Consider the following 22,212-nt stretch of genomic DNA (forward strand, 5'->3'; position numbering starts at 1 on the left):
TAATTGATTAAAAGGTTGCTGAAGTGTGGTTTGGCTCTTAGCATGCCAATGAAATAGTAGCTCACTATTGCATTGTTAAACAGTATAATGTACCAGACATGGGTATAAATAATATGCCATTTCACAAATGCTTTAACCCAAGCAACTTAGTCATGCATAGATGTTTTTTGTATGGGTGGTCCCAGGAATCAAACCCATTATCCTGGCGTTGCAAGCGCCATGCTCTACCAATTGAGCCACAGAGGACCACCATACATACAGTTGAAGTCGGAAGTTTACATACACCTAAGCCAAATACATTTAAATTCCGTTTTTCACAATTCCTGACATTTAATCCTAGTAAAAAATTCCCTGTCTTAGGTCAGTTAGGATCACCACGTTGTTTTAAGAATGTGAAATGTCAGAATAATAGGAGAGAATGATTTATTTAAGATTTTCTTTCTTTCATCACATTCCTAGTGGGTCAGAAGTTTACATACACTCAATTAGTATTTGGTAGCATTGCCTTTAAATTGTTTAACTTGGGTCAAACGCTTCGGGTAGCCTTCCACAAGTTTCCCCAAATAAGTGTTGTGAATTTTGGCCCATTCCTCCTGACAGAGCAGGTGTAACTGAGTCAGGTTTGCAGGCCTCCTTACTCGCACACCTTTTTCAGTTATACCCTCAAATTTTCTATAGGATTGAGGTCAGGGCTTTGTGATGGCCACTCCAAAACTTTGACTTTGTTTGGAAGTATGCTTGGGGTCATTGTCAATTTGGAAGACCCATTTGCGACCAAGCTTTAACTTCCTGACTGATGTCTTGAGTTGTTGCTTCAATATATCCACATACTTTTCCTGCCTCATGATGCCATCTATTTTGTGAAGTGCCCTCCTGCGGCAAAGCACCCCCACAACATGATGCTGCTACCCCCGTGCTTCACGGTTGGGATGGTGTTCTTTGGCTTGCAAGCCTCTCCCTTTTTCTTCCAAACATAATGATGGTCATTATGGCCAAACAGTTATATTTTTGTTTCATCAGACCAGAGGACATTTCTCCAAAAAGTACAATCTTTGTCCCCTTGTGCAGTTGCAAACTGTAGTCTGGCTTTCTTATGCCGATTTTGGAGCAGTGGCTTCTTCCTTGCTGAGCTGCCTTTCAGGTTATGTCGATATAGAACTTGTTTTACTGTGGATATAGATACTTTTTTTTCCTCCAGCATCTTCACAAGGTCCTTTGCTGTTGTTCTGGGATTGATTTGCACTTTTCGCACCAAAGTACATTCATCTCTAGGAGACAGAACGCCTCTCCTTCCTGAGCAGTATGATTGGCTGCGTGGTGCCATGGTGTTTATACTTGCGTACTATTGTTTGTACAGATGAACGTGGTACCTTCAGGCGTTTGGAAATTGCTCCCAAGATGAACCAGACTTGTGGAGGTCTACAATTTGTTTTCTGAGGTCTTGGCTGATTTCTTTTGATTGTCCCATGATGTCAAGCAAAGAGGCACTGAGTTTGAAGGTAGGCCTTGAAATACATCCACAGGTACACTTCCAATTGACTCAAATGACATCAATTAGCCTATCAGAAGCTTCTAAAGCCATGACATTCTTTTCTGGAATTTTCCGAGCTGTTTGAAGGCACAGTCAACTTATGTATGTATGTATGTATGTAAACTTCTGACCCACTGGAATTGTGATAGAGTGAATTATAAGTGAAATAATCTGTCTGTAAACGATTGTTGGAAAAAATACTTTTGTCAGGCACAAAGTAGATGTCTTAAACGACTTGCCAAAACTATAGTTTGTTAACAAGACATTTGTTGAGTGGTGGAAAAACGAGATTTAATGAATCCAACCTAAGTGTATGTAAACTTCTGACTTCAACTTTATATACAGTCATTAAGGAAAAGGGTGGCTACTTTGAAGAATCTAAAGTATAAACTATATTTTGATTTGTTTAACACTTTTTTGGTTACTACATTATTCCATATGTGTTATTTCATAGTTTTGATGTCTTCACTATTATTCTACAATGTAGAAAATAGTCAAAATAAAGAACCATGGAATGAGTAGGTGTGTCCAAACTTTTGACAGGTACTGTGTATATACACGACCGTTCAAAAGTTTGGGGTCACTTAGAAATGTCCATGACAGTGTTAATATTGTAAATGACTATTGTAGCTGGAAACGGCAGATTTTTTTTATTGGAATATCTACATAGGCGAACAGAGGCCCATTATCAGCAACCATCTCTCATTTGTTTCAATGGCTGGTTAGCGCCAGTTTGCTCTGTTCTGTGAAAGGTGTAGTACACAGTGTTGTACAGATTTTCAGTTTCTTGGCAGTATCTCGCATGGAATAGCCTTCATTTCTCCGAACAATAACAGACTGAGTTTCAGAGTTCCAGTGTCTGTGTTCTTTTGCCCATCTTAAGCTTTTCTTTTTATTGGCCAGTCTGAGATACAGCTCTTTCTTTGCATCTTTGCCTAGAAGGCCAGCATCCCGGAGTCGCCTCTTCATTGTTGACATTGAGACAGGTGTTTTGCGGGTACTATTTAGTGAAGCTGCCAGTTGAGGACTTGTGAGGTGTCTGTTTCTCAGACTAGACACTCTAATGTGCTTGTCCTCTTGCTCAGTTGTGCACCAATCCTCTTTCTATTCTGGTTAAAGCCAGTTTGCACTGTGCTGTGAAGGGAGTAGTACACAGCGTTGTACGAGATCTTCAGTTTCTTGGCAATTTCCCGCATGGAATAGCCTTCATTTCTCAGAACAAGAATAGACTGACGATTTTCAGAAGAAAGGACTTTGTTTCTGGCCATTTTGAGCCTGTAATCGAACCCACAAATGCTGATGCTCCAGATACTCAACTAGTCTAAAGAAGGCCCGTTTTATTGCTTTTTAATCAGGACAACAGTTTTCAGCTGTTTTAACATAATTCAAAAGGGGTTTCTAATGGTCAATTAGCCTTTTAAAATTATAAACTTGGATTAGCTAACACAATGTGCCATTGGAACACAGGCGTGAAGGTTGCTGTTAATGGGCCTCTGTTCGACTATGTAGATATTCCATTAAAAATCAGTTTCCAGCTACAATAGTCATTTACAACATTAACAATGTCTACACTGTATTTCTGATCAATTTAATGTTATTTTAATGGTCACAAATGTAGCTTTTCTTTCAAAAACAAGGACATTTCTAAGTGACCCCCAAACTTTTGAAAGGTGGTACATATACGTTATATTACCATGCATAACAGAAAATCCACAACATAGATGAATTGCACAGTCCTATAAAATAACTAAATGTAACAGAACAACATAGAGCCTACAACAGAGCGATATTGCACAATAGCTATCATTTTCTGTGTTTTTATTTATTTTATTTATTTCACCTTTATTTAACCAGGTAGGCAAGTTGAGAACAAGTTCTCATTTACATTTGCGACCTGGCCAAGATAAAGCAAAGCAGTTCGACAGATACAACGACACAGAGTTACACATGGAGTAAAACAAACATACAGTCAATAATACAGTATAAACAAGTCTATATACAATGTGAGCAAATGAGGTGAGAAGGGAGGTAAAGGCAAAAAAGGCCATGGTGGCAAAGTAAATACAATATAGCAAGTAAAACACTGGAATGGTAGTTTTGCAATGGAAGAATGTGCAAAGTAGAAATAAAAATAATGGGGTGCAAAGGAGCAAAATAAATAAATAAATTAAATACAGTTGGGAAAGAGGTAGTTGTTTGGGCTAAATTATAGGTGGGCTATGTACAGGTGCAGTAATCTGTAAGATGCTCTGACATTTGGTGCTTAAAGCTAGAGAGGGAGATTTTCAGAGATTTTCCAGTTTCAGAGATTTTTGTAGTTCGTTCCAGTCATTGGCAGCAGAGAACTGGAAGGAGAGGCGGCCAAAGAAAAAACTGGTTTTGGGGGTGACTAGAGAGATATACCTGCTGGAGCGTGTGCTACAGGTGGGAGATGCTATGGTGACCAGCGAGCTGAGATAAGGGGGGACTTTACCTAGCAGGGTCTTGTAGATGACATGGAGCCAGTGGGTTTGGCGACGAGTATGAAGCAAGGGCCAGCCAACGAGAGCGTACAGGTCGCAATGGTGGGTAGTATATGGGGCTTTGGTGACAAAACGGATTGCACTGTGATAGACTGCATCCAATTTGTTGAGTAGGGTATTGGAGGCTATTTTGTAAATGACATCGCCAAAGTCGAGGATTGGTAGGATGGTCAGTTTTACAAGGGTATGTTTGGCAGCATGAGTGAAGGATGCTTTGTTGCGAAATAGGACGCCAATTCTAGATTTAACTTTGGATTGGAGATGTTTGATATGGGTCTGGAAGGAGAGTTTACAGTCTAACCAGACACCTAAGTATTTGTAGTTGTCCACGTATTCTAAGTCAGAGCCGTCCAGAGTAGTGATGTTGGACAGGCGGGTAGGTGCAGGTAGCGATCGGTTGAAGAGTATGCATTTAGTTTTACTTATATTTAAGAGCAATTGGAGGCCACGGAAGGAGAGTTGTATGGCATTGAAGCTTGCCTGGAGGGTTGTTAACACAGTGTCCAAAGAAGGGCCGGAAGTATACAGAATGGTGTCGTCTGCGTAGAGGTGGATCAGAGACTCACCAGCAGCAAGAGCGACCTCATTGATGTATACAGAGAAGAGAGTCGGTCCACGAATTGAACCCTGTGGCACCCCCATAGAGACTGCCAGAGGTCCGGACAGCAGACCCTCCGATTTGACACACTGAAATCTATCAGAGAAGTAGTTGGTGAACCAGGCGAGGCAATCATTTGAGAAACCAAGGCTGTCGAGTCTGCCAATGAGGATGTGGTGATTGACAGAGTCGAAAGCCTTGGCCAGATCAATGAATACGGCTGCACAGTAATGTTTCTTATCGATGGCGATTAAGATACCAGCTCTGAAACCAGATTGCATAGCAGAGAAGGTATGGTGAGATTCAAAATGGTCGGTAATCTGTTTGTTGACTTGGCTTTCGAAGACCTTAGAAAGGCATGGTAGGATATATATAGGTCTGTAGCAGTTTTGGTCAAGAGTGTTCCCCCCTTTGAAGAGGGGGATGACCGCAGCTGCTTTCCAATCTTTGGGAATCTCAGACGACACGAAAGAGAGGTTGAACAGGCTAGTAATAGGGGTGGCAACAATTTCGGCAGATAATTTTAGAAAGAAAGGGTCCAGATTGTCTAGCCCGGCTGATTTGTAGGGGTCCAGATTTTTCAGCTCTTTCAGAACATCAGCTGAATGGATTTGGGAGAAGGAGAAATGGGGAAGGCTTGGGCGAGTTGCTGTTGGGGGTGCAGTGCTGTTGACCGGGGTAGGAGTAGCCAGGTGGAAAGCATTGCCAGCTGTAGAAAAATGCTTATTGAAATTCTCAATTATGGTGGATTTATCAGTGGTGACAGTGTTTCCTATCTTCAGTGCAGTGGGCAGCTGGGAGGAGGTGTTCTTATTCTCCATGGACTTTACAGTGTCCCAGAACTTTTTTGAGTTAGTGTTGCAGGAAGCAAATTTCTGCTTGAAAAAGCTAGCCTTGGCTTTTCTAACTGCCTGTGTATAACGGTTTCTAGCTTCCCTGAACAGCTGCATATCACGGGGGCTGTTCGATGCTAATGCAGAACGCCATAGGATGTTTTTGTGTTGGTTAAGGGCAGTCAGGTCTGGGGAGAACCAAGGGCTATATCTGTTCCTGGTTCTAAATTTCTTGAATGGGGCATGTTTATTTAAGATGGTTAGGAAGGCATTTAAAAAAAAATATATCCAGGCATCCTCTACTGACGGGATGAGATCAATATCCTTCCAGGATAACCCGGCCAGGTCGATTAGAAAGGCCTGCTCGCTGAAGTGTTTCAGGGAGCGTTTTACAGTGATGAGTGGAGGTCGTTTGACCGCTGACCCATTACGGATGCAGGCAATGAGGCAGTGATCGCTGAGATCTTGGTTGAAGACAGCAGAGGTGTATTTAGAGGGGAAGTTGGTTAGGATGACATCTATGAGGGTGCCCGTGTTTAAGGCTTTGGGGGGGTACCTGGTAGGTTCATTGATAATTTGTGTGAGATTGAGGGCATCAAGTTTAGATTGTAGGATGACTGGGGTGTTAAGCATGTTCCAGTTTAGGTCGCCTAGCAGCACGAGCTCTGAAGATAGATGGGGGGCAATCAGTTCACATATGGTGTCCAGAGCACAGCTGGAGCCGAGGGTGGTCTATACAGGTGTAAAGAATTGCTATTCTCTTATGCAAGTGATCAGCCTACTGCTAAATGCATGGCTACAACTCACAGTAAAGGATGTGGGGCCCCCTACAGGATAACTCACGCACACACACCCCCATCCAGCACACACACAGTCCCCTTTAGCTGAACGGATGTGACGGCGGGATTCGAGAGTGACGGACGGCCCAGCTGAGCCAATGGCGGAAGACTACAGACGGACGGCCCAGCTGAGCCAATGGCGGAAGACTACAGACGGACGGCCCAGCTGAGCCAATGGCGGAAGACTACAGACGGACGGCCCAGCTGAACCAATCAAAAGATCCGATCTCCCAGGATCAACCTACTTTCTGTTTTGTATAAATTGTATTGTAACGGTTCACTCTTTCTCTTTTTCCTGCTGTTCTGTGAGAGCGAATGGGAGAGCCGTATATACGTGTACCAGATATTCTCACTCTGAATAAATCTGTCGCTTGTCGTACAATCTACCACCTTGTCTGAATCGATCCTTAACCGGCTTTCCCTTCTACATATCCTTTTATCAACAGAATTTGGTAGCGGGAGGATGGTTTAATAACGGTCCGGTCGAAGAGAGTTGATTGGGTGTGAGAAGGAGAGTGACGGAAGGACGGTTCCAAAAAAGACGGGTGAAAGAAATTCGGGGGAGGACAATAATTCTGCTCAACTCGGGAAACTGATCTAAAAGGTGCACCATAAATAAGGTAAGCAAAACCTGTTAAATCAAACTTTGCATATTGTCGTATAGTCTGTCTAAATTTTGATCAGTATTTCCGAGTAAGTATGAATTCTTGTGTAAATTTATAATTTGCTGACAAGTTGAAAGTACAGTGAAGTGAACATATGTGGTACAAACCGGCGACGGCCGGGTGATTAAATCATTGATGAGATATCAGTAAGGGGTAGTTAATTACTATTCATTAAATCTGGCGTCGAGGGGATAAATTGTAATTTTGTCCCGTGACCCGGTCAGCACAGTCTGATAGCTTTCAATGATGAGGTATCACTTTTGAGGCCTGGATTAGTTCCGATAGGGGTCAATAACAGATCAGTAAGTGAATAGTTAATTACTATTCATTAAACCTGGCGCCGAGGGGACAAATTGTAATTTTGTACCGAGACTCGGTCGAAGTCCAGTCTGATGGTGTTGATTGATAGGGGTCGGACACGGACATGGATTTGGATAAGATAAGTTCCGATAGGGGTTAATAACATGTCAGTAAGTGAATAGTTAATTACTATTCATTAAACCTGGCGCCGAGGGGACAAATTGTAATTTTGTTCCGAGACTCGGTCGAAGTCCAGTCTGATGGTGTTGATTGATAGGGGTCGGACATGGATTTGGATTCAGCACGGTAGAGATTAGGGATAAAAATCAGTAAGGGGATAGTTAATTACTATTCATTAAACCTGGCGCCGATAGGGGAAAAGATTGGCAACTTTGTCCCGCGACTCGGTCGAAGTCCAGTCTGATAAGTAGTCCAAAAGATAGGCTGATAATGTTTAGAGAGAACACGTGTATTTGTAACTGTTCATATAAAATGTAATGTGGTTGTAATCGTCTCCATCAAGATTGTTGATGGTTTGAGAGAGAGAGAGAACTCAAGAAGGGTTATTGGATAATCCGAAACTTCCATGTTGTATGTAAACTTCCATGTTGTATGTATCTATAACTTCTGTGTAAAATGTATAATCAGGAACAAAATGACTGATGTATAATTGAAATAAGATCTGAATATAATAATTAATATTGTGACTATATAGTCGAATAGATCCCTTGGTTGCGCGCTCCACAAAAGCTATACCAACCCAATCGTTTTTCTCGAACTGAATATTCAAGGAAAAGGCAGAGTGTGAGCAATAGTGTCTCCTCGAATACATCGTTGTTATTAACTAACGACGGGCTAAGCATATTCTAATTATATTCAAGTAGTCTGGTAAAATTTCCGATTAAGTTACGATTAATTTCCGATTGAATTCAAATTGAATTACGATTTAAAATTCACAATGGCGACCCCCAATACTCCAAAGCTGAAGTTTAATGAGTTCCTAGATAAAAAAATAGAATATAGATCAGGGGGAAAGAGACAGTGGAAGGATATAAAGAAAGTCTGGGAGGGAGTAAAGTTAAGATGGACGCAAGCAGGATTACCTAGGAGGGGGACGGCCAACCGGGGTCCAGTTGAAAACAATGGAATGTGGGTTAAGGGAGACGTTGCAGGAAGCTAGAGACAAGGAAATAGGAAGAAACAAGGCCCATTTATTGAGGAACCAAGGGACCAAACAGAGAGAGAGAGCAGAAGAGGAACTAAAGATAGGAACTTGGGCCATAGAAGAAGCGCAGAAAGCACAACTAAAAAAAAATATCCTGAAATGATGGGGTTGCCACTCCCCCACGAGGGGCAGATGAACAGACGAGCTACCACCAGGAGATGGCGCCAAATCCCTCTACATGTATAATTACTAAAACATACAATACATGACAAACGGTGACCCTGACGTGGTCTGGTAAAAAGATATCGCTGGACATTGGTGTGCCAGCCGATTGGCCAGTACTGTCGTTGGACGGTGTGTCTCACAAATCCTGACCGGTCAACTAAAAAAGGGTAAGCAGACACCTGTTGTGGAAAACTAAAGTTCTGCACATTGGAGTTATACAAATTTAGTTTTGTGAGACACCTGTTTGATGTAAGTTACTAAATTTAAACTATTATGATGTGTGAGATTGGAAAATAGTTGAGAAAGTAATATCTCCATTGGCAACTGCAATTTTATTATTGATCAACCATACTTAATGGTGCATTGTGTATGGGATGTACTAGTATGCCTGGTTGGTAGGTGGTAACAGAGATCACTTACCACGTGTATGAATGATGGGTAACGGGTGGCCACCAAAGCTTGAATGGATAGTCTGGGACTACATGTATGAGTGGTGAGCAATGTGTGATCGCCAAAGTGCGAATAGAAAGTCATATGATGCGAACGTGATGTATTAGGCAGGGCCAAGTGTGAATGACGGATATTTAAATTGATTACTCGGACTTGAGATCGATTTAGCCGTAGGGAAAGGGTATCACTTGGGTTTCAGTAAAGACATTGGTTGTTGGCAGTATTGTAGTGTACATGCAATATCGTTGGAAATGGAAAAGGTGTAGAGAACGCCGAAGTCCACTCTAGATTTAAATAAAGGCAGAGAGGGCAAAGAGTAGAGGAGACTGGGTGAGAAGCTGTACAGAGAATGGACAGAAGGTGGGGCTATTGCATCTCCTACTGGTCTGCTTGCTGGGGAGAATGAAGATCTGTGTGTGTCTGGTGTAAATTGAAGTTTTTACTGGCGTAAATGAAGATTTGTGAGACTCAAATCGTGTGCATGAAATACGTTTGATATTCAGTCGGGGACTAATATCGGTATGAAAGAGGCTTGGGGACTATTGGATAAGAAACTAATAATAAAAAATAAAATGGGGACTATTGGATAAGAAACTAATAATAAAAAATAAAATAAAAATGTAAGCTAACAATTGGGCATAGAAGTTAAAGATGTAATCAGATAAAACATATGAGAAATTGTTTGTTAACCAAGCCTGTATGTCCAGGATTTTATGCATTACAGGTGAACTACAGGTGAAGTCACTCAATCCAGTCCCAGAGGCTTGGGGACCATAGAAGACCCCTGGTGACAGCTAGCTGAAAGAGCTGCCCAGATTCATATCGCACGGCGGAAGGGTAAGACACTTTTTCACTGTCGGACAATAAACAGAGTTCGGGAGAAGAACTGGAATTAACAGAATTCCGGGGCTAACTCCCGAATGAAGTAACCCTACCTGTCCTATCACCCCTGTTTTTGTCCATAGGAGTGAGGATGTGTCTGGCTCTGGCTAAGTGATGTGTATTTTGTTCCAAAATGAACATAAGAGATCCCTAGATCTGGGTAGACAGGAAGTTAGAGTAGAGATTACATGATAACCGACTTCGGACTGTTCTAGGATTGGAGAAGAGGGTATCCTTATAGCAAAAAGGGTCCCACAAGGGTGATAGGTTTTCCATGATATGGGGAAACCTGGGAGCAATGTTGAACTTTGTAAAGGTGATGAAATCCTACTAACCATCAAAAATATTAAGCTCTATGATGCAGGCACTCACACCCTCGGACTACAAAGGACGAGGACAGACATGATGGGTGTGTTTTCTATTAAGGTACTGCCAAGACCAGAGGTAATCGGACACACTCCTCTACCACCACTGTGTTAAAAATACCATTCAGATAATTAATGTTAGAGACTATTCGGCTATTGATCAATTAGGAACTGGGACTGGTTTTGATGGTAGGGACAATTTGTGGCTGTCTTATATGAGGTACACAGCTAAATCCCTGACAATAAAGGACTGCATTATTTGTAGTCATGCTAGACCTGTTCTGGCTACACACCCATTTGGTGTTGGGGCATATGGGGGCAATTACAGTTGCATCACGGGTACAGGTAATGGCATTGATTATGGGAGATTGCCTGGAGCTGATTGCAGCAGTAACATAACCATTAATTCCACTTGTGGATGATGTGTGGAGCCAAAAGAGTGCTGAGATCCATTCTTAGAGGAGAATGGCAAGGTACGTGTGGTCTGACCAGTTTGATAATTCCACTGACCATTGTTGATGTTACTGCTGAACAGCTGCTGAGTTCTGTATCCAGGGGACCTGAGAACATTCCATCCCATGGGAGACATAGACGTAGTGCTCCATGGACAGAGGATGTAGTTGACATACACTAACCTGTTGGGAGTGCCAGTGGGGGTTCCTCATGAGTTTCAGGCCTTGGGTAGGAATGATGGACTCTGGCACTTACTACCTAGTATGGGTCCAGCCATGGTGGATGCTAGACAGACTGCATGGATTAATTATATCTACTATAATCAACAGCGTTTGGTGAATTACTCTCCGTGATGCACTCACTGGTATGTCTGAACAGCTTGAGGCCACATTTGGGGTTTCCAGACAGAATACACTTGCCTTGGATATGCTTCTTGCCAGTCAGGGGACGTCTGCAAGATGTTCGGTAAACAATGTTGCACGTATATTCATAATAATACCAGTCCAGATGGTGATATATCTAAGGCGGGCTTGATACACTATCTGCTAAGATGAGGTCCACGGGGGGTGGAGGAGTCTGTTCTCTTGGCCTGGTTTGGTAAGTACACTGGTATGATGGTTACTGGATTTCTGACCCTAATTATTGTATTATTTGTTATTGATATGCTGCTTGCATCATACTGTGTTTTAAGAAGTCTGTTACAGATGTGATGAAGGATTCAGGGAGGATGGGACTGACTGAGGATGACACATGATATGCTGTTGTGAAGGTTTGGAGCCCCTGGGTGGCAAGGAGCCCACCTGGTACAGGATAGGATTAGCTGAGAGGACCAGATGGTTTCTAATAATTCTTTACTCTGTTTTCCATGACCAAAGTTTTATCCTACATCTTACATGTCAATAACAATAAAGTTTTATCCTGCTTTTGATAAGTGACACCCTTGCGGGTGACAAAAGGGGGAAACAAAAGCATACAACAAAGGCATATATCACTTCTTATTAATAATACACTTTTTATTATTTTCATGAAATGCTATGACTACTGAAATAAAGGATAGTGAGTGACACCCTAGCGGGTGTCAAAAGGGGACTTAGATTTCACACTATTTTCTTTTGTTCAGTTTTTGAATGAGCTGTTCTCTTTTGACATGAAGGTAGTTTAAACTTTGTAACTGTTATATGATTCATTGCTGAATTTGTGTTCACACCCATGGGATTATTTTACATTATAGCCATTACCATATATAAGATTGAATATTATCTGCTGTTGCCTTGTGTGGAGGTATGTATGTGTTATGCTACCTAGCTGATTTGAAACATTGTTAAAAGTATCAGGGCCATGGAACTTTCTCATGCTGGAAAATACAGAAGGGAGGGCACATTCAGAGTGTGGGTTGCGAGAACAAGCGGTCTTTTTGTTAGATAACAGGAGCCAGGTGCGAGATAATGGTATGGAGCATGAGACCCATCTTTCAGTTTGCAGCCATTTTAGGAGGGGGATCCAGTTGCTTATATTGATTAAGCTTCTCCATTGTATGTCTTCCCATCTGGGATGGGAAGAGGGGGAAATTATTTTTCTTTGTGGGCCATTTCCGTATAGACTTACCTAGCATAGGATATTTTTCCTTTTTGGATTATGTTTTCGTTTTGCTTGGAGTAATGTCTCTGGACTATATCATATCTCTTAGAGATGTGAAGAGAGGGAATCACAGCGTTTTCCCGCTGGAAAAAGTTGGCATGTGGACAATCATTTTACTTTTATTTTGAGATGTTCTCCGCTCTGTTGAATGAGGGTTGTAAGTTCCTAGGTGGCTGGTAGCCAACTTAGTACATAGTGGGATTGAATGGAGAATATGATGGTAATATACATATGTCTATTTCTGTTTAATATCGTGCCTTATTTCTTAGTCCATTAGGGAGAAGTTTCTCTTTGTGTCTGGATCTAGTTAGGTTGTGTCACGTCTCTGGTGAGACGTGAAGAGAGGGTTTTGTAAAGAATTGCTATTCTCTTATGCAAGTGATCAGCCTACTGCTAAATGCATGGCTACAACTCACAGTAAAGGATGTGGGGCCCCCTACAGGATAACTCACGCACACACACCCCCATCCAGCACACACACAGTCCCCTTTAGCTGAACGGATGTGACGGCGGGATTCGAGAGTGACGGACGGCCCAGCTGAGCCAATGGCGGAAGACTACAGACGGACGGCCCAGCTGAGCCAATGGCGGAAGACTACAGACGGACGGCCCAGCTGAGCCAATGGCGGAAGACTACAGACGGACGGCCCAGCTGAACCAATCAAAAGATCCGATCTCCCAGGATCAACCTACTTTCTGTTTTGTATAAATTGTATTGTAACGGTTCACTCTTTCTCTTTTTCCTGCTGTTCTGTGAGAGCGAATGGGAGAGCCGTATATACGTGTACCAGATATTCTCACTCTGAATAAATCTGTCGCTTGTCGTACAATCTACCACCTTGTCTGAATCGATCCTTAACCGGCTTTCCCTTCTACATATCCTTTTATCAACACAGGCGGCAACGGTGAGAGACTTGTTTTTAGAGAGGTGGATTTTTAAAAGTAGAAGTTCAAATTGTTTGGGTACAGACCTGGATAGTAGGACAGAACTCTGCAGGCTATCTTTGCAGTAGATTGCAACACCGCTCCTTTGGCAGTTCTATCTTGTCTGAAAATGTTGTAGTTTGGAATTAAAATTTCTGAATTTTTGGTGGTCTTCCTAAGCCAGGATTCAGACACAGCTAGAACATCCGGGTTGGCAGAGTGTGCTAAAGCAGTGAATAGAACAAACTTAGGGAGGAGGCTTCTAATGTTAACATGCATGAAACCAAGGCTATTACGGTTACAGAAGTCGTCAAAAGAGAGCGCCTGGGGAATAGGAGTGGAGCTAGGCACTGCAGGGCCTGGATTCACCTCTACATCGCCAGAGGAACATAGGAGGAGTAGAATAAGGGTGTGGCTGAAAGCAATAAGATTTGGTGGTCTTGAACGTCTGGAACAGAGAGTAAAAGGAGGTTTCTGGGGGCGATAAAATAGCACCAAGGTATAATGTACAGACAAAGGTATGGTAGGATGTGAATACAGTGGAGGTAAACCTAGGTATTGAGTGATGAAGAGAGAGATATTGTCTCTAGAAACATCATTGAAACCAGGAGATGTCATTGCATGTGTGGGTGGTGGAACTAATAAGTTGGATAAGGTATAGTGAGCAGGACTAGAGGCTCTTCAGTGAAATAAGCCAATAAACACTAACCAGAACAGCAATGGACAAGACATATTGACATTAAGGAGAGGCATCCTTAGTCGAGTGATCAAAAGAGTCCAGAGAGTGGAGTGGTTGGTTTCGGGGTCAAGGCGATTTAGACAGCTAGCCAGGACATCGGTAGCAAGCTAGCATAGGAAGGGGGTCTGTTGTTAGCCACCTCTTGCGTTCCGTCAGTAGATTAGTGGGGTTCCGTGTGGTAGAGGGAATTAGTCCAAATCACACAACAAAATAAAAAATAAAATAAAAATAAAAACAATAGATATATTTATAGAGGCCCAAGAAGAAACATAATAATAATAATAAAAATAAATAAATTATCCGATTGTCTATTCTGAGAGCAGCCGGTAAGACAGCTAACGGTTAGCAGGCCGCAGATGGGCGTTCAGGTAACGTCGCGACGGAGGAGCCAGCCGGATCTCCTTCGGGTAGATAACGTCGGCAGTCCAGTTGTGAAGGCCCGGTGGGGCTCAGCGTAGGCAGTAAAACGGGTCCGGATAGGTGACTGCAGCCAAGGAGTGATTGACGGAGCTGGCTAGCTCCGGAGTAATTTATGTTTGCTCCGGAATCGACGAAAGCAGATAGTCACACGGATAGCAGCTAGCTTGCTGTGAGATCCGGGTATGAATGTCCAGAGAGCAGTTGAAATCCAGGGACATGGAGAGAAAAATTGGTCCGGTATGTTCCGTTCCGAGCCGCGCTGCGCCGTACAAAACTGGCGATAGATTTTCGAGCTAAAGGATAGCTGATGACCACAAACCGAGGTTAGCTGAATACTAACGATTTGCCAGTAAAGAAGCTAACTAGCTTCTGAACTAGCTTCTGATTAGCTTCTGGCTAGCTTCTTGGAGTTTCTGGCTAGCTTCTGATTAGCTTCTTGGAGTTTCTGGCTAGCTTCTGATTAGCTTCTGGCTAGCTTCTTGGAGTTTCTGGCTAGCTTCTTGGAGTTTCTGGCTAGCTAGCTTCTGGCTAGCTTCTTGGAGTTTCTGGCTAGCTTCTTGGAGTTTCTGGCTAGCTTCTTGGAGGATTGCAGATTTGAGGTAAACAATGCTTATTCATAAATATAAATTGGTGAGGCGGGTTGCAGGAGAGTGTTTTGAGAGTGTTTTGAGAGTGTTTTGAGAGTGTTTTGAAGATGAGTTGATGAAAAATAAAATGTATGTGAAAAAAGTTGTAAATATATATTTAAATATACAGGACACGACAAGACGAGGACAAAAGACGTCTGAACTGCTATGCCATCTCGGAATAATGTGTTATCATCCAACTAATTATTGATGATGTCCAATATCTGTAGTTTACAATATAAATGTTTTTCAAGTTTTTGTGTCCTGTGACAATTCTAAATGAACAATGTTGTGGTCAGCACTCCTTCTATGCAGGCAATCATTACACTGTTCAAATATGGGGGCATGACAGTACCAAACAAACATGTCAAAGTTCAACCACTGACAATCCCAAATGAAGGACACCACCCGATCCTCAGTATATAGACAGATTTTTGTACAAAGAGCCCATAGCTGCTGTCTATAGGGGTGAGTACTGTCCTGCTATCTATCTCTACACTGCAAGACTTTTACTGGCTCTATAGCACTGTAATGGTTATCTCCAAAAATGGTTCACTGGATTTGTCTGGTTTGAGGCCCACTAATTGATAAACTAAAGGTATTATTTACCTTGACTAGGAGTAAAAATGTCTGATTTCCAAAATGAATAAAAACAAGACAAATATTTTCCAGGAAACATGAAATGATAAGACTTTGAAAAGCTAGTCTCTGTTGGACCAGTGCTGGAGACCTCAGAATAAAAACATAACAGAATTTGATTACTGATATGGGAAGATAAAAACACAGTTTAGTTCAATGGCAGGTTTGAGATATACAGTGTTCTTTGATTCAATGAAGACTTTGTCTCCACTGGAATGTTCTAGACCCTGCCATGTTTACTTGTCCACCTCATGGGTACAGAGTGATGTAATAGTGTGACTGTTAATAATGTGTGGTGTCTGTGAAGCTTATGCTTCAAGAAATATTTTGATGTGATCTGTTTGGAAGTATAATTTTTCTCTGGTAATTGAACTATCATGTATTTCTAAACAGTCATTTACCACCCACTGGTTATTACACCTTTCTTACACATTTTTTAGTGCCTCTGTCATATCGCTGAATCTACCTTTAAATGTGGTGACTATTGTGTAATCGAAACAAAATTGATTGAATAATGCTATGTTTTTGAACTTTGTGATAGTTACCAAGATGAGGACAGTCTTGTGTTTGTGGATCGTCATGGCAGTGCTCTGCCCAGGAGAGGTCAAAGGTCATGGAGGTGACCACCACCAGGGCCAGGGGCTTGACCAGGATCATGATCACGGGCGCGATAACAACCACGATCACGACCACGGGCACAGGCGAGACCACAACCACGGGCATCATCACCCTGAGCCCGGTGACAATGGCACCAAACCAGTGATACAAGGTAACGGGGGGTTTGCCTTCAGCCTGTACAAGCAGCTGGTGGTTCAGCCTGACAACCAGGGCAAAAATGTGTTCTTCTCCCCACTGAGTGTGTCCCTGGCCCTGGCTGCTCTGTCCGTGGGGGCCAGGGGTCAGACCCACCAGCAGCTCTTCACTGGTCTGGGCTTCAACAGCAGCCTACTGACACAAGAACAGGTGGACCAGGCCTTCCAGACCATACTCACACAGCTCAATCAGAAGAACGGAGTGGACCTGTCCATAGGAAGTGCACTTTTCCTGCACAACACCTTCAAACCACACCCTGAGTTCCTCAAGGACATGAAGCGCTTCTACCTCTCCGAGGGTTTCACTGTCGACTTCACCAACACGGCCGAGGCCATCGACACGATCAATAAATACGTGGGGGAAAAGACTCGAGGCAAGATAGACAAGTTAGTCAAAGATCTGGACCCAACCACTGTCATGTATCTCCTCAGCTACATATACTTCAAAGGTAAGAGGATTTTGCAAACTATAAGATAAAAAAAAAAACAATAAGCAAAAAATGTAATGGAGTTCACGTATTTGATTGATGCAGGCCTTGTGGACATATATAATTCCTTCTAACTCTGCCAATATGTATTTTTGTCTCTGGGTGTTGGTATTAATGATGCCACTGTACTTTTTGGCTGTATTTCCTGCTGAATCTTGCCAGGTCTCCCTCAGATTAGATTTCTTTTGCCTTAGATTTACCGCTTTTAGTCTGGTAACCTTTAATCATCATCATAATATTTGACGATTTTCTCATTCTCAAGGAAAATGGGAGATTCCATTTGACTCTAAAGACACAAAGGAGGACACATTCCATGTAGATGACAACACCACTGTTCCGGTCCAGATGATGAGCGTGAAGAAGAGGTTCTCCGTCTACTACGACCAGGAGATCTCCACCAGTATCCTGCAGCTCCACTACAACGAGTCAGTGTCAATGATGCTGGCGCTACCAGAGAAGGGACTCGCCAGTCTGGAGGAGGCCATAGGTCAGAACCACATCACCAAGTGGCACAGGTGGATGAAGGCCAGGTATGACCTGTCTCAATCAGGACGCATCACTCTCATAGAACTAATGAATGTTGGGTGGGTGAAACAACCACATATCACAAGCATTGCAAGTAAAATCTTGTTCCTGTCCAATTTTGTCTTTAGGGAATACCAGGTGCATGTTCCCAAGATGTCTGTCACCACAACATACTCCCTCAAGGACGTCCTGAGTGGAATGGGAATGCCGGACATATTCAGTAATGGAGCTGACTTCAGTGGAATATCAGAGGATCTGAAGGTGGCTGTTTCAGAGGTATGGAACATTTTCACTCTCAATGTTTTAATGCCTGTCAATCATTTCTTCCATGAAATATGATACATTTTGGCCTCAATATTGCCGTTAATTTTCAATTCATTCGCTTTTTCAGGGAGCCTCTGAAAGCTCTCTGTGGGTCCCAAGAGAATCACTGCCCTAGAACATATTGTATGTGAACCATGTGAACTAGGCCTATCTACTGTACATCAGACTGCATTGTGTGGTTGCTTTCAGGTGGCGCACCAGGCCTCCTTGGATGTGGATGAGGCTGGAGCGACTGCAGCAGCTGCTACAGGTGTGGTCATCATGCCCCTCTCCTTCCGAAGCACCCCTGTGTTGAAGTTCAACCGTCCGTTCATGGTCATTGTGATGGACCAGGAGACCAAGAGTATTCTCTTCATGGGCAAGATCATCAACCCAGCCAACAAATAAAACCAGTGCTTTGTAAAACCAGTGTTGTAGAAAACATGTGCTCTATAAAAGCTGTGGTCTATAATCGCAAATTGAAGCGTAAGCGCATGCTTCGCCTGTGCTGCTGTTACATAACCCATCCAAACTTCTCTGGCTCAATCTAGCCTGGGAAGCTATAACTAACAAGCGTGTAAATCCTCTGTATTCACTTTGGTGGATATTTTTACAACTACTAAATGCATATCACCATTTGCTGCCAGTCTTTCCTTTTTATCTTTACTGTAATGGGGACATTTAAGATGACCAAAGTTCATATTTAGCTAAGTGATCAACACAATGTTTAGCATATTTGGAGTTTTTGTAATACACATAATTACTCTATTTGTGACACTTGAGGTGCAGTTGATGGTCACTAGACTTGATGCTGAATGTTCTGAATTATTCTCATATCTGTTGATAGTGATTGACACCAGACTGGAGGTACTGTTGTATTGTTTTGAAGACATTCTGTGAGTACTGGGGGGCCATACTTGCGGACATAAGCAACCATTTAAATTGAAACCGTTTCTCCGGCTCAAAATGTGTATCAGCCAATTAAAATCGTTAATTTACTTGCACGTGACAGAACACTAAATTGAAGCTGGTCCCCTCAGATTAAAATGGCAAATGTTAGCCCTATGCTAACCTCAACAGGTGTCGGTGATTATATACTGGAACAAGTTCTGCATCAGCAAATTTAAATCGTTGACATAGTTGGGCGTGTTCCAACACTTGTTCATGGAAGCCTCCTGAACATACCTGAGTCCAACAGCACATTCTGATCATCCAGGCAACTTTCACGTGTATTTGACTGACTGTTCAAATAGCTCTCTAAAGTGCCTAGTCCATGTAATTGTCACAGATTGTGGCAAGGGTTCGAATCTCACAAGTACTGTGTCAGTGTGATGAAAAGGGACGTAGCCTACAGCTTGGAAATTAAGAATGAATTAAATCAAGAGCTACCTCTTACAGTTTGTGGTGCAAGGCTGAAAGTGAGGACTTGGACTGTATATTCTTTAGGTTTTACTTCATGTGTTCGCTCCATTGTGCTGGTAAGGGCACAGATGACAGACAGGTAGGATTCCAGTTGAGGTGGTTTAATAACGTTGAATATACACAGGCACGGATCAGCACCGCACAGCGTATGTAGTATGGATGGGCAAAGGCACTTAGTGGTCCGGCAACTTGCTTCAACCAAAGTGTGTGTGTGTGTTATATCAACAAGGACCCACACTGGCCTTGGCTAACACAACGAAAGCTAACTGGTGAAAACACAAGAATGGGTGGAACTTTCTCTCACTTGACTACTCTGAGCTGATCATCTTCTCTGAGCTGGTGATCACCCAGAATGCTCTGCTCCACTTCCCGGGTGGGCAGAGCTAGGGCTCTGATATGAACTAACATTACTGATATGATTAACTACAAATACTTCACAGCCTTTTGTATACAAACACACTGCTATTGCCTAATAATCATATTGCATAGGCTATATTACATGTACGTGTACACCTACAACATTTTATATGGATTTTTATAATCATCTGCTGAGTTATTTGATTCAGGATGAGAATTACAAAGTGTACAGTGTACAGTGATTATAGGTTGCGCTCTGGTTATCATCCTACAGATGGCAGTATTGCAGTTTTCTTCTTAAGAAGTTTTAGCGTGAGTCCAGAAGACTTGAAACGACAGTCTTAATGGAGGAAGGGACTTGGCTGTAGAAGTAGCAGATGAGGAATTACTTCTATTTGACAAAGTCATCTAACACTCTGATTACTATAGGAACTCCAATCAACGTACTGCAGCTGTAACCTACATTCATTCATATCAGATAGTGTCATGCTTATGTTATAACCTACTAATGCATATGGGACTTTGTATTGTGACGACCCTCCCACTCTGTCTGCCGTATTCTGTCTTTGTTCTTGTTTCCTTATTAGGATGACGGTGGGCGGAGTTGAGAGGGTCGTCAGCTACATGGGAAACACCTGGGCCAGGTGTCTCCCAGGATAAATAGACCTCTTCCACATTCATGGAGTAGACTCTCTCCATGCAGACACCCGTTGTAGATTGTGTTGTGGTTCTTGGTGGCCGTTTGTTTGTTTGCTTTGGCACCTTTCATCACCCTGCATTATCACATTCATGCATGCAAAACACTCACTTACACTACTGATTACTGATTACACACACCATTGTATATTATACTTAGTTACTTCTTTAATAAATATAGATTTTGCTACTCCTTATCTCCACGTTGTCTCCCTTTGTTACGGGCTTTGAGCCGGTTCGTGACAAGTGGGGGCTCATCCGGGATCTTTGAACTATTGGTTTGGGAGACCGTGGAGGTACGTGTTTGGTTTGAATAGTGTTTGAGTGTGATCGGCCTAGTATTGGTTGCCTTTGTTGTTTGGTTTATGTGCTGCGTTGGAGAGAGTATAATGGTTAGTTTCCAGGCCCTGCCTAGCCTGAACTCTTGTTCTACTTTCTGTTGGGACGTCAGTCTGAAGTGAGTAATCTGCTGTGTACCTCGGTGGGAGATTTGGGTAGGGTAGTGGAACTTGCTACCCGGAGCTATAGCCTTTTTCCCCTGATAGGTTTAGCGACGTGTTTCATTTTTTGGAATATGTTGGGCATGGTTAATGTTTGTTATTTTTGTGTGGTGTCTGTGGACTGAGCAGTTGTCTCGGGGGCACATCCGTGGCTTGGTGGAATTTGCCAGCATGCTGGGGAGTTCTATTTCCTTGCCAGCGGGCTACAGTGCGTAAATTCCCACCGCAAATCTGCACGAAGACTAGGGTTGAGTTATTGTAGGTTTTGGGGAAGCTCCATATCTCATCTCTCTTCTGTGGTGCTCAGGGTGATTGTCAATTCTCGGGTTGTGTTCTGGTGTGCTCAGCAGAAGGGAAGAGCGAGAATTGTTTTTTGTGTGATTATGGCGTCTTATGTAGATAAGTTCATTCGCTCTCCATCAGAGGAATTGTTAGATTTAGGTACTAAAGAACAGCTGTTGAAGGTCGCGGAACACTACAAGGTTGAGATTAGTGATAAACGTCTAAAGAATTCTATTAGGTTGATATTGAAAGCCAATCTGATGGAGAGTGGTATTCTTGAAGTTACCACCGGGCCAGCCTCTGCTGAGGATTTGTTGTCTCCCCATAACGTTACAATGGCCATTCCATCGGTTAGTCCTAGTAGCCTTCTTTTTGAACAGCAGAAAGAACTGCTTTTGTTACAGCTAGAGCATGATCGTGAGAAGCTAGAGCATGATCGTGAGAAGCTAGAGCATGATCGTGTGAAATATGAAAAGGAATTGGCATTTAAACAAGATATGGAGCGTGCTAAAATCAAGTTGCAACAAGAACGTATAGAGTTGGTTAGGGAAGGAAAGATCTCAGGGGAGAGTTTGTTTTGGGAAGGTCACCCAGATTTACCTAGGGGTAGTTCCGCTTTTGGTCGTGCCCCAGAGACATTTGATATTGTTGGGAACTTGCGGTTATTGCCTCGGTTTAATGAAAGGGACCCCGAGACATTCTTTTCGTTGTTTGAGCGGGTTGCTGACGCTAGGAGTTGGCCTGATTCTGACCGCACTTTAATGTTGCAGTGTGTGCTGACTGGTAAAGCGCAGGAAGCATATTCAGCTCTTAGTGTACACGACAGTGCCAGTTATGATAAAGTTAAAACAGCTGTGTTACAGATTTATGAATTGGTCCCTGAGGCTTACCGCCAACGATTTAGAACTTTAAAAGGGACGATAACCAGACTCATGTTGAGTTTGCGCGACAGTTATCTTTACAGTTTAATCGCTGGTGTTCTGCCTCTGCAGTTGTGACTTTCCAAGGGCTGT

General features: G+C 42.7%; 1 protein-coding gene across 9 annotated transcripts in view; it reads left to right on the forward strand.

Annotated features, from left to right (window-relative positions):
- The window catches only part of LOC124036076 (alpha-1-antitrypsin-like), a 31,191-nt gene extending 12,611 nt beyond the window's left edge, over positions 1 to 18,580 (forward strand). For 3 of the 9 annotated variants that reach the window (XM_046350206.1, XM_046350207.1, XM_046350205.1), the window contains 4 exons: positions 16,356 to 17,075; positions 17,377 to 17,644; positions 17,768 to 17,915; positions 18,153 to 18,580. In XM_046350206.1, coding sequence (XP_046206162.1) covers positions 16,356 to 17,075; positions 17,377 to 17,644; positions 17,768 to 17,915; positions 18,153 to 18,350 — 1,334 coding nt within the window. In that variant the 3' untranslated portion in view covers positions 18,351 to 18,580. Of the gene's footprint in view, positions 1 to 13,310; positions 13,372 to 13,739; positions 13,890 to 14,731; positions 14,787 to 14,812; positions 14,873 to 15,124; positions 15,149 to 15,491; positions 15,644 to 16,355; positions 17,076 to 17,376; positions 17,645 to 17,767; positions 17,916 to 18,152 lie in introns of those variants that run through there. The other 6 variants (XM_046350211.1, XM_046350213.1, XM_046350208.1 and 3 more) reach the window with 6 other exon arrangements.
- Positions 18,581 to 22,212: the final 3,632 nt, after the last annotated feature.

This window comes from Oncorhynchus gorbuscha, linkage group LG05 (genome assembly GCF_021184085.1).
Source record: "Oncorhynchus gorbuscha isolate QuinsamMale2020 ecotype Even-year linkage group LG05, OgorEven_v1.0, whole genome shotgun sequence".
Classification (NCBI taxonomy): Eukaryota; Metazoa; Chordata; class Actinopteri; order Salmoniformes; family Salmonidae; genus Oncorhynchus; species Oncorhynchus gorbuscha.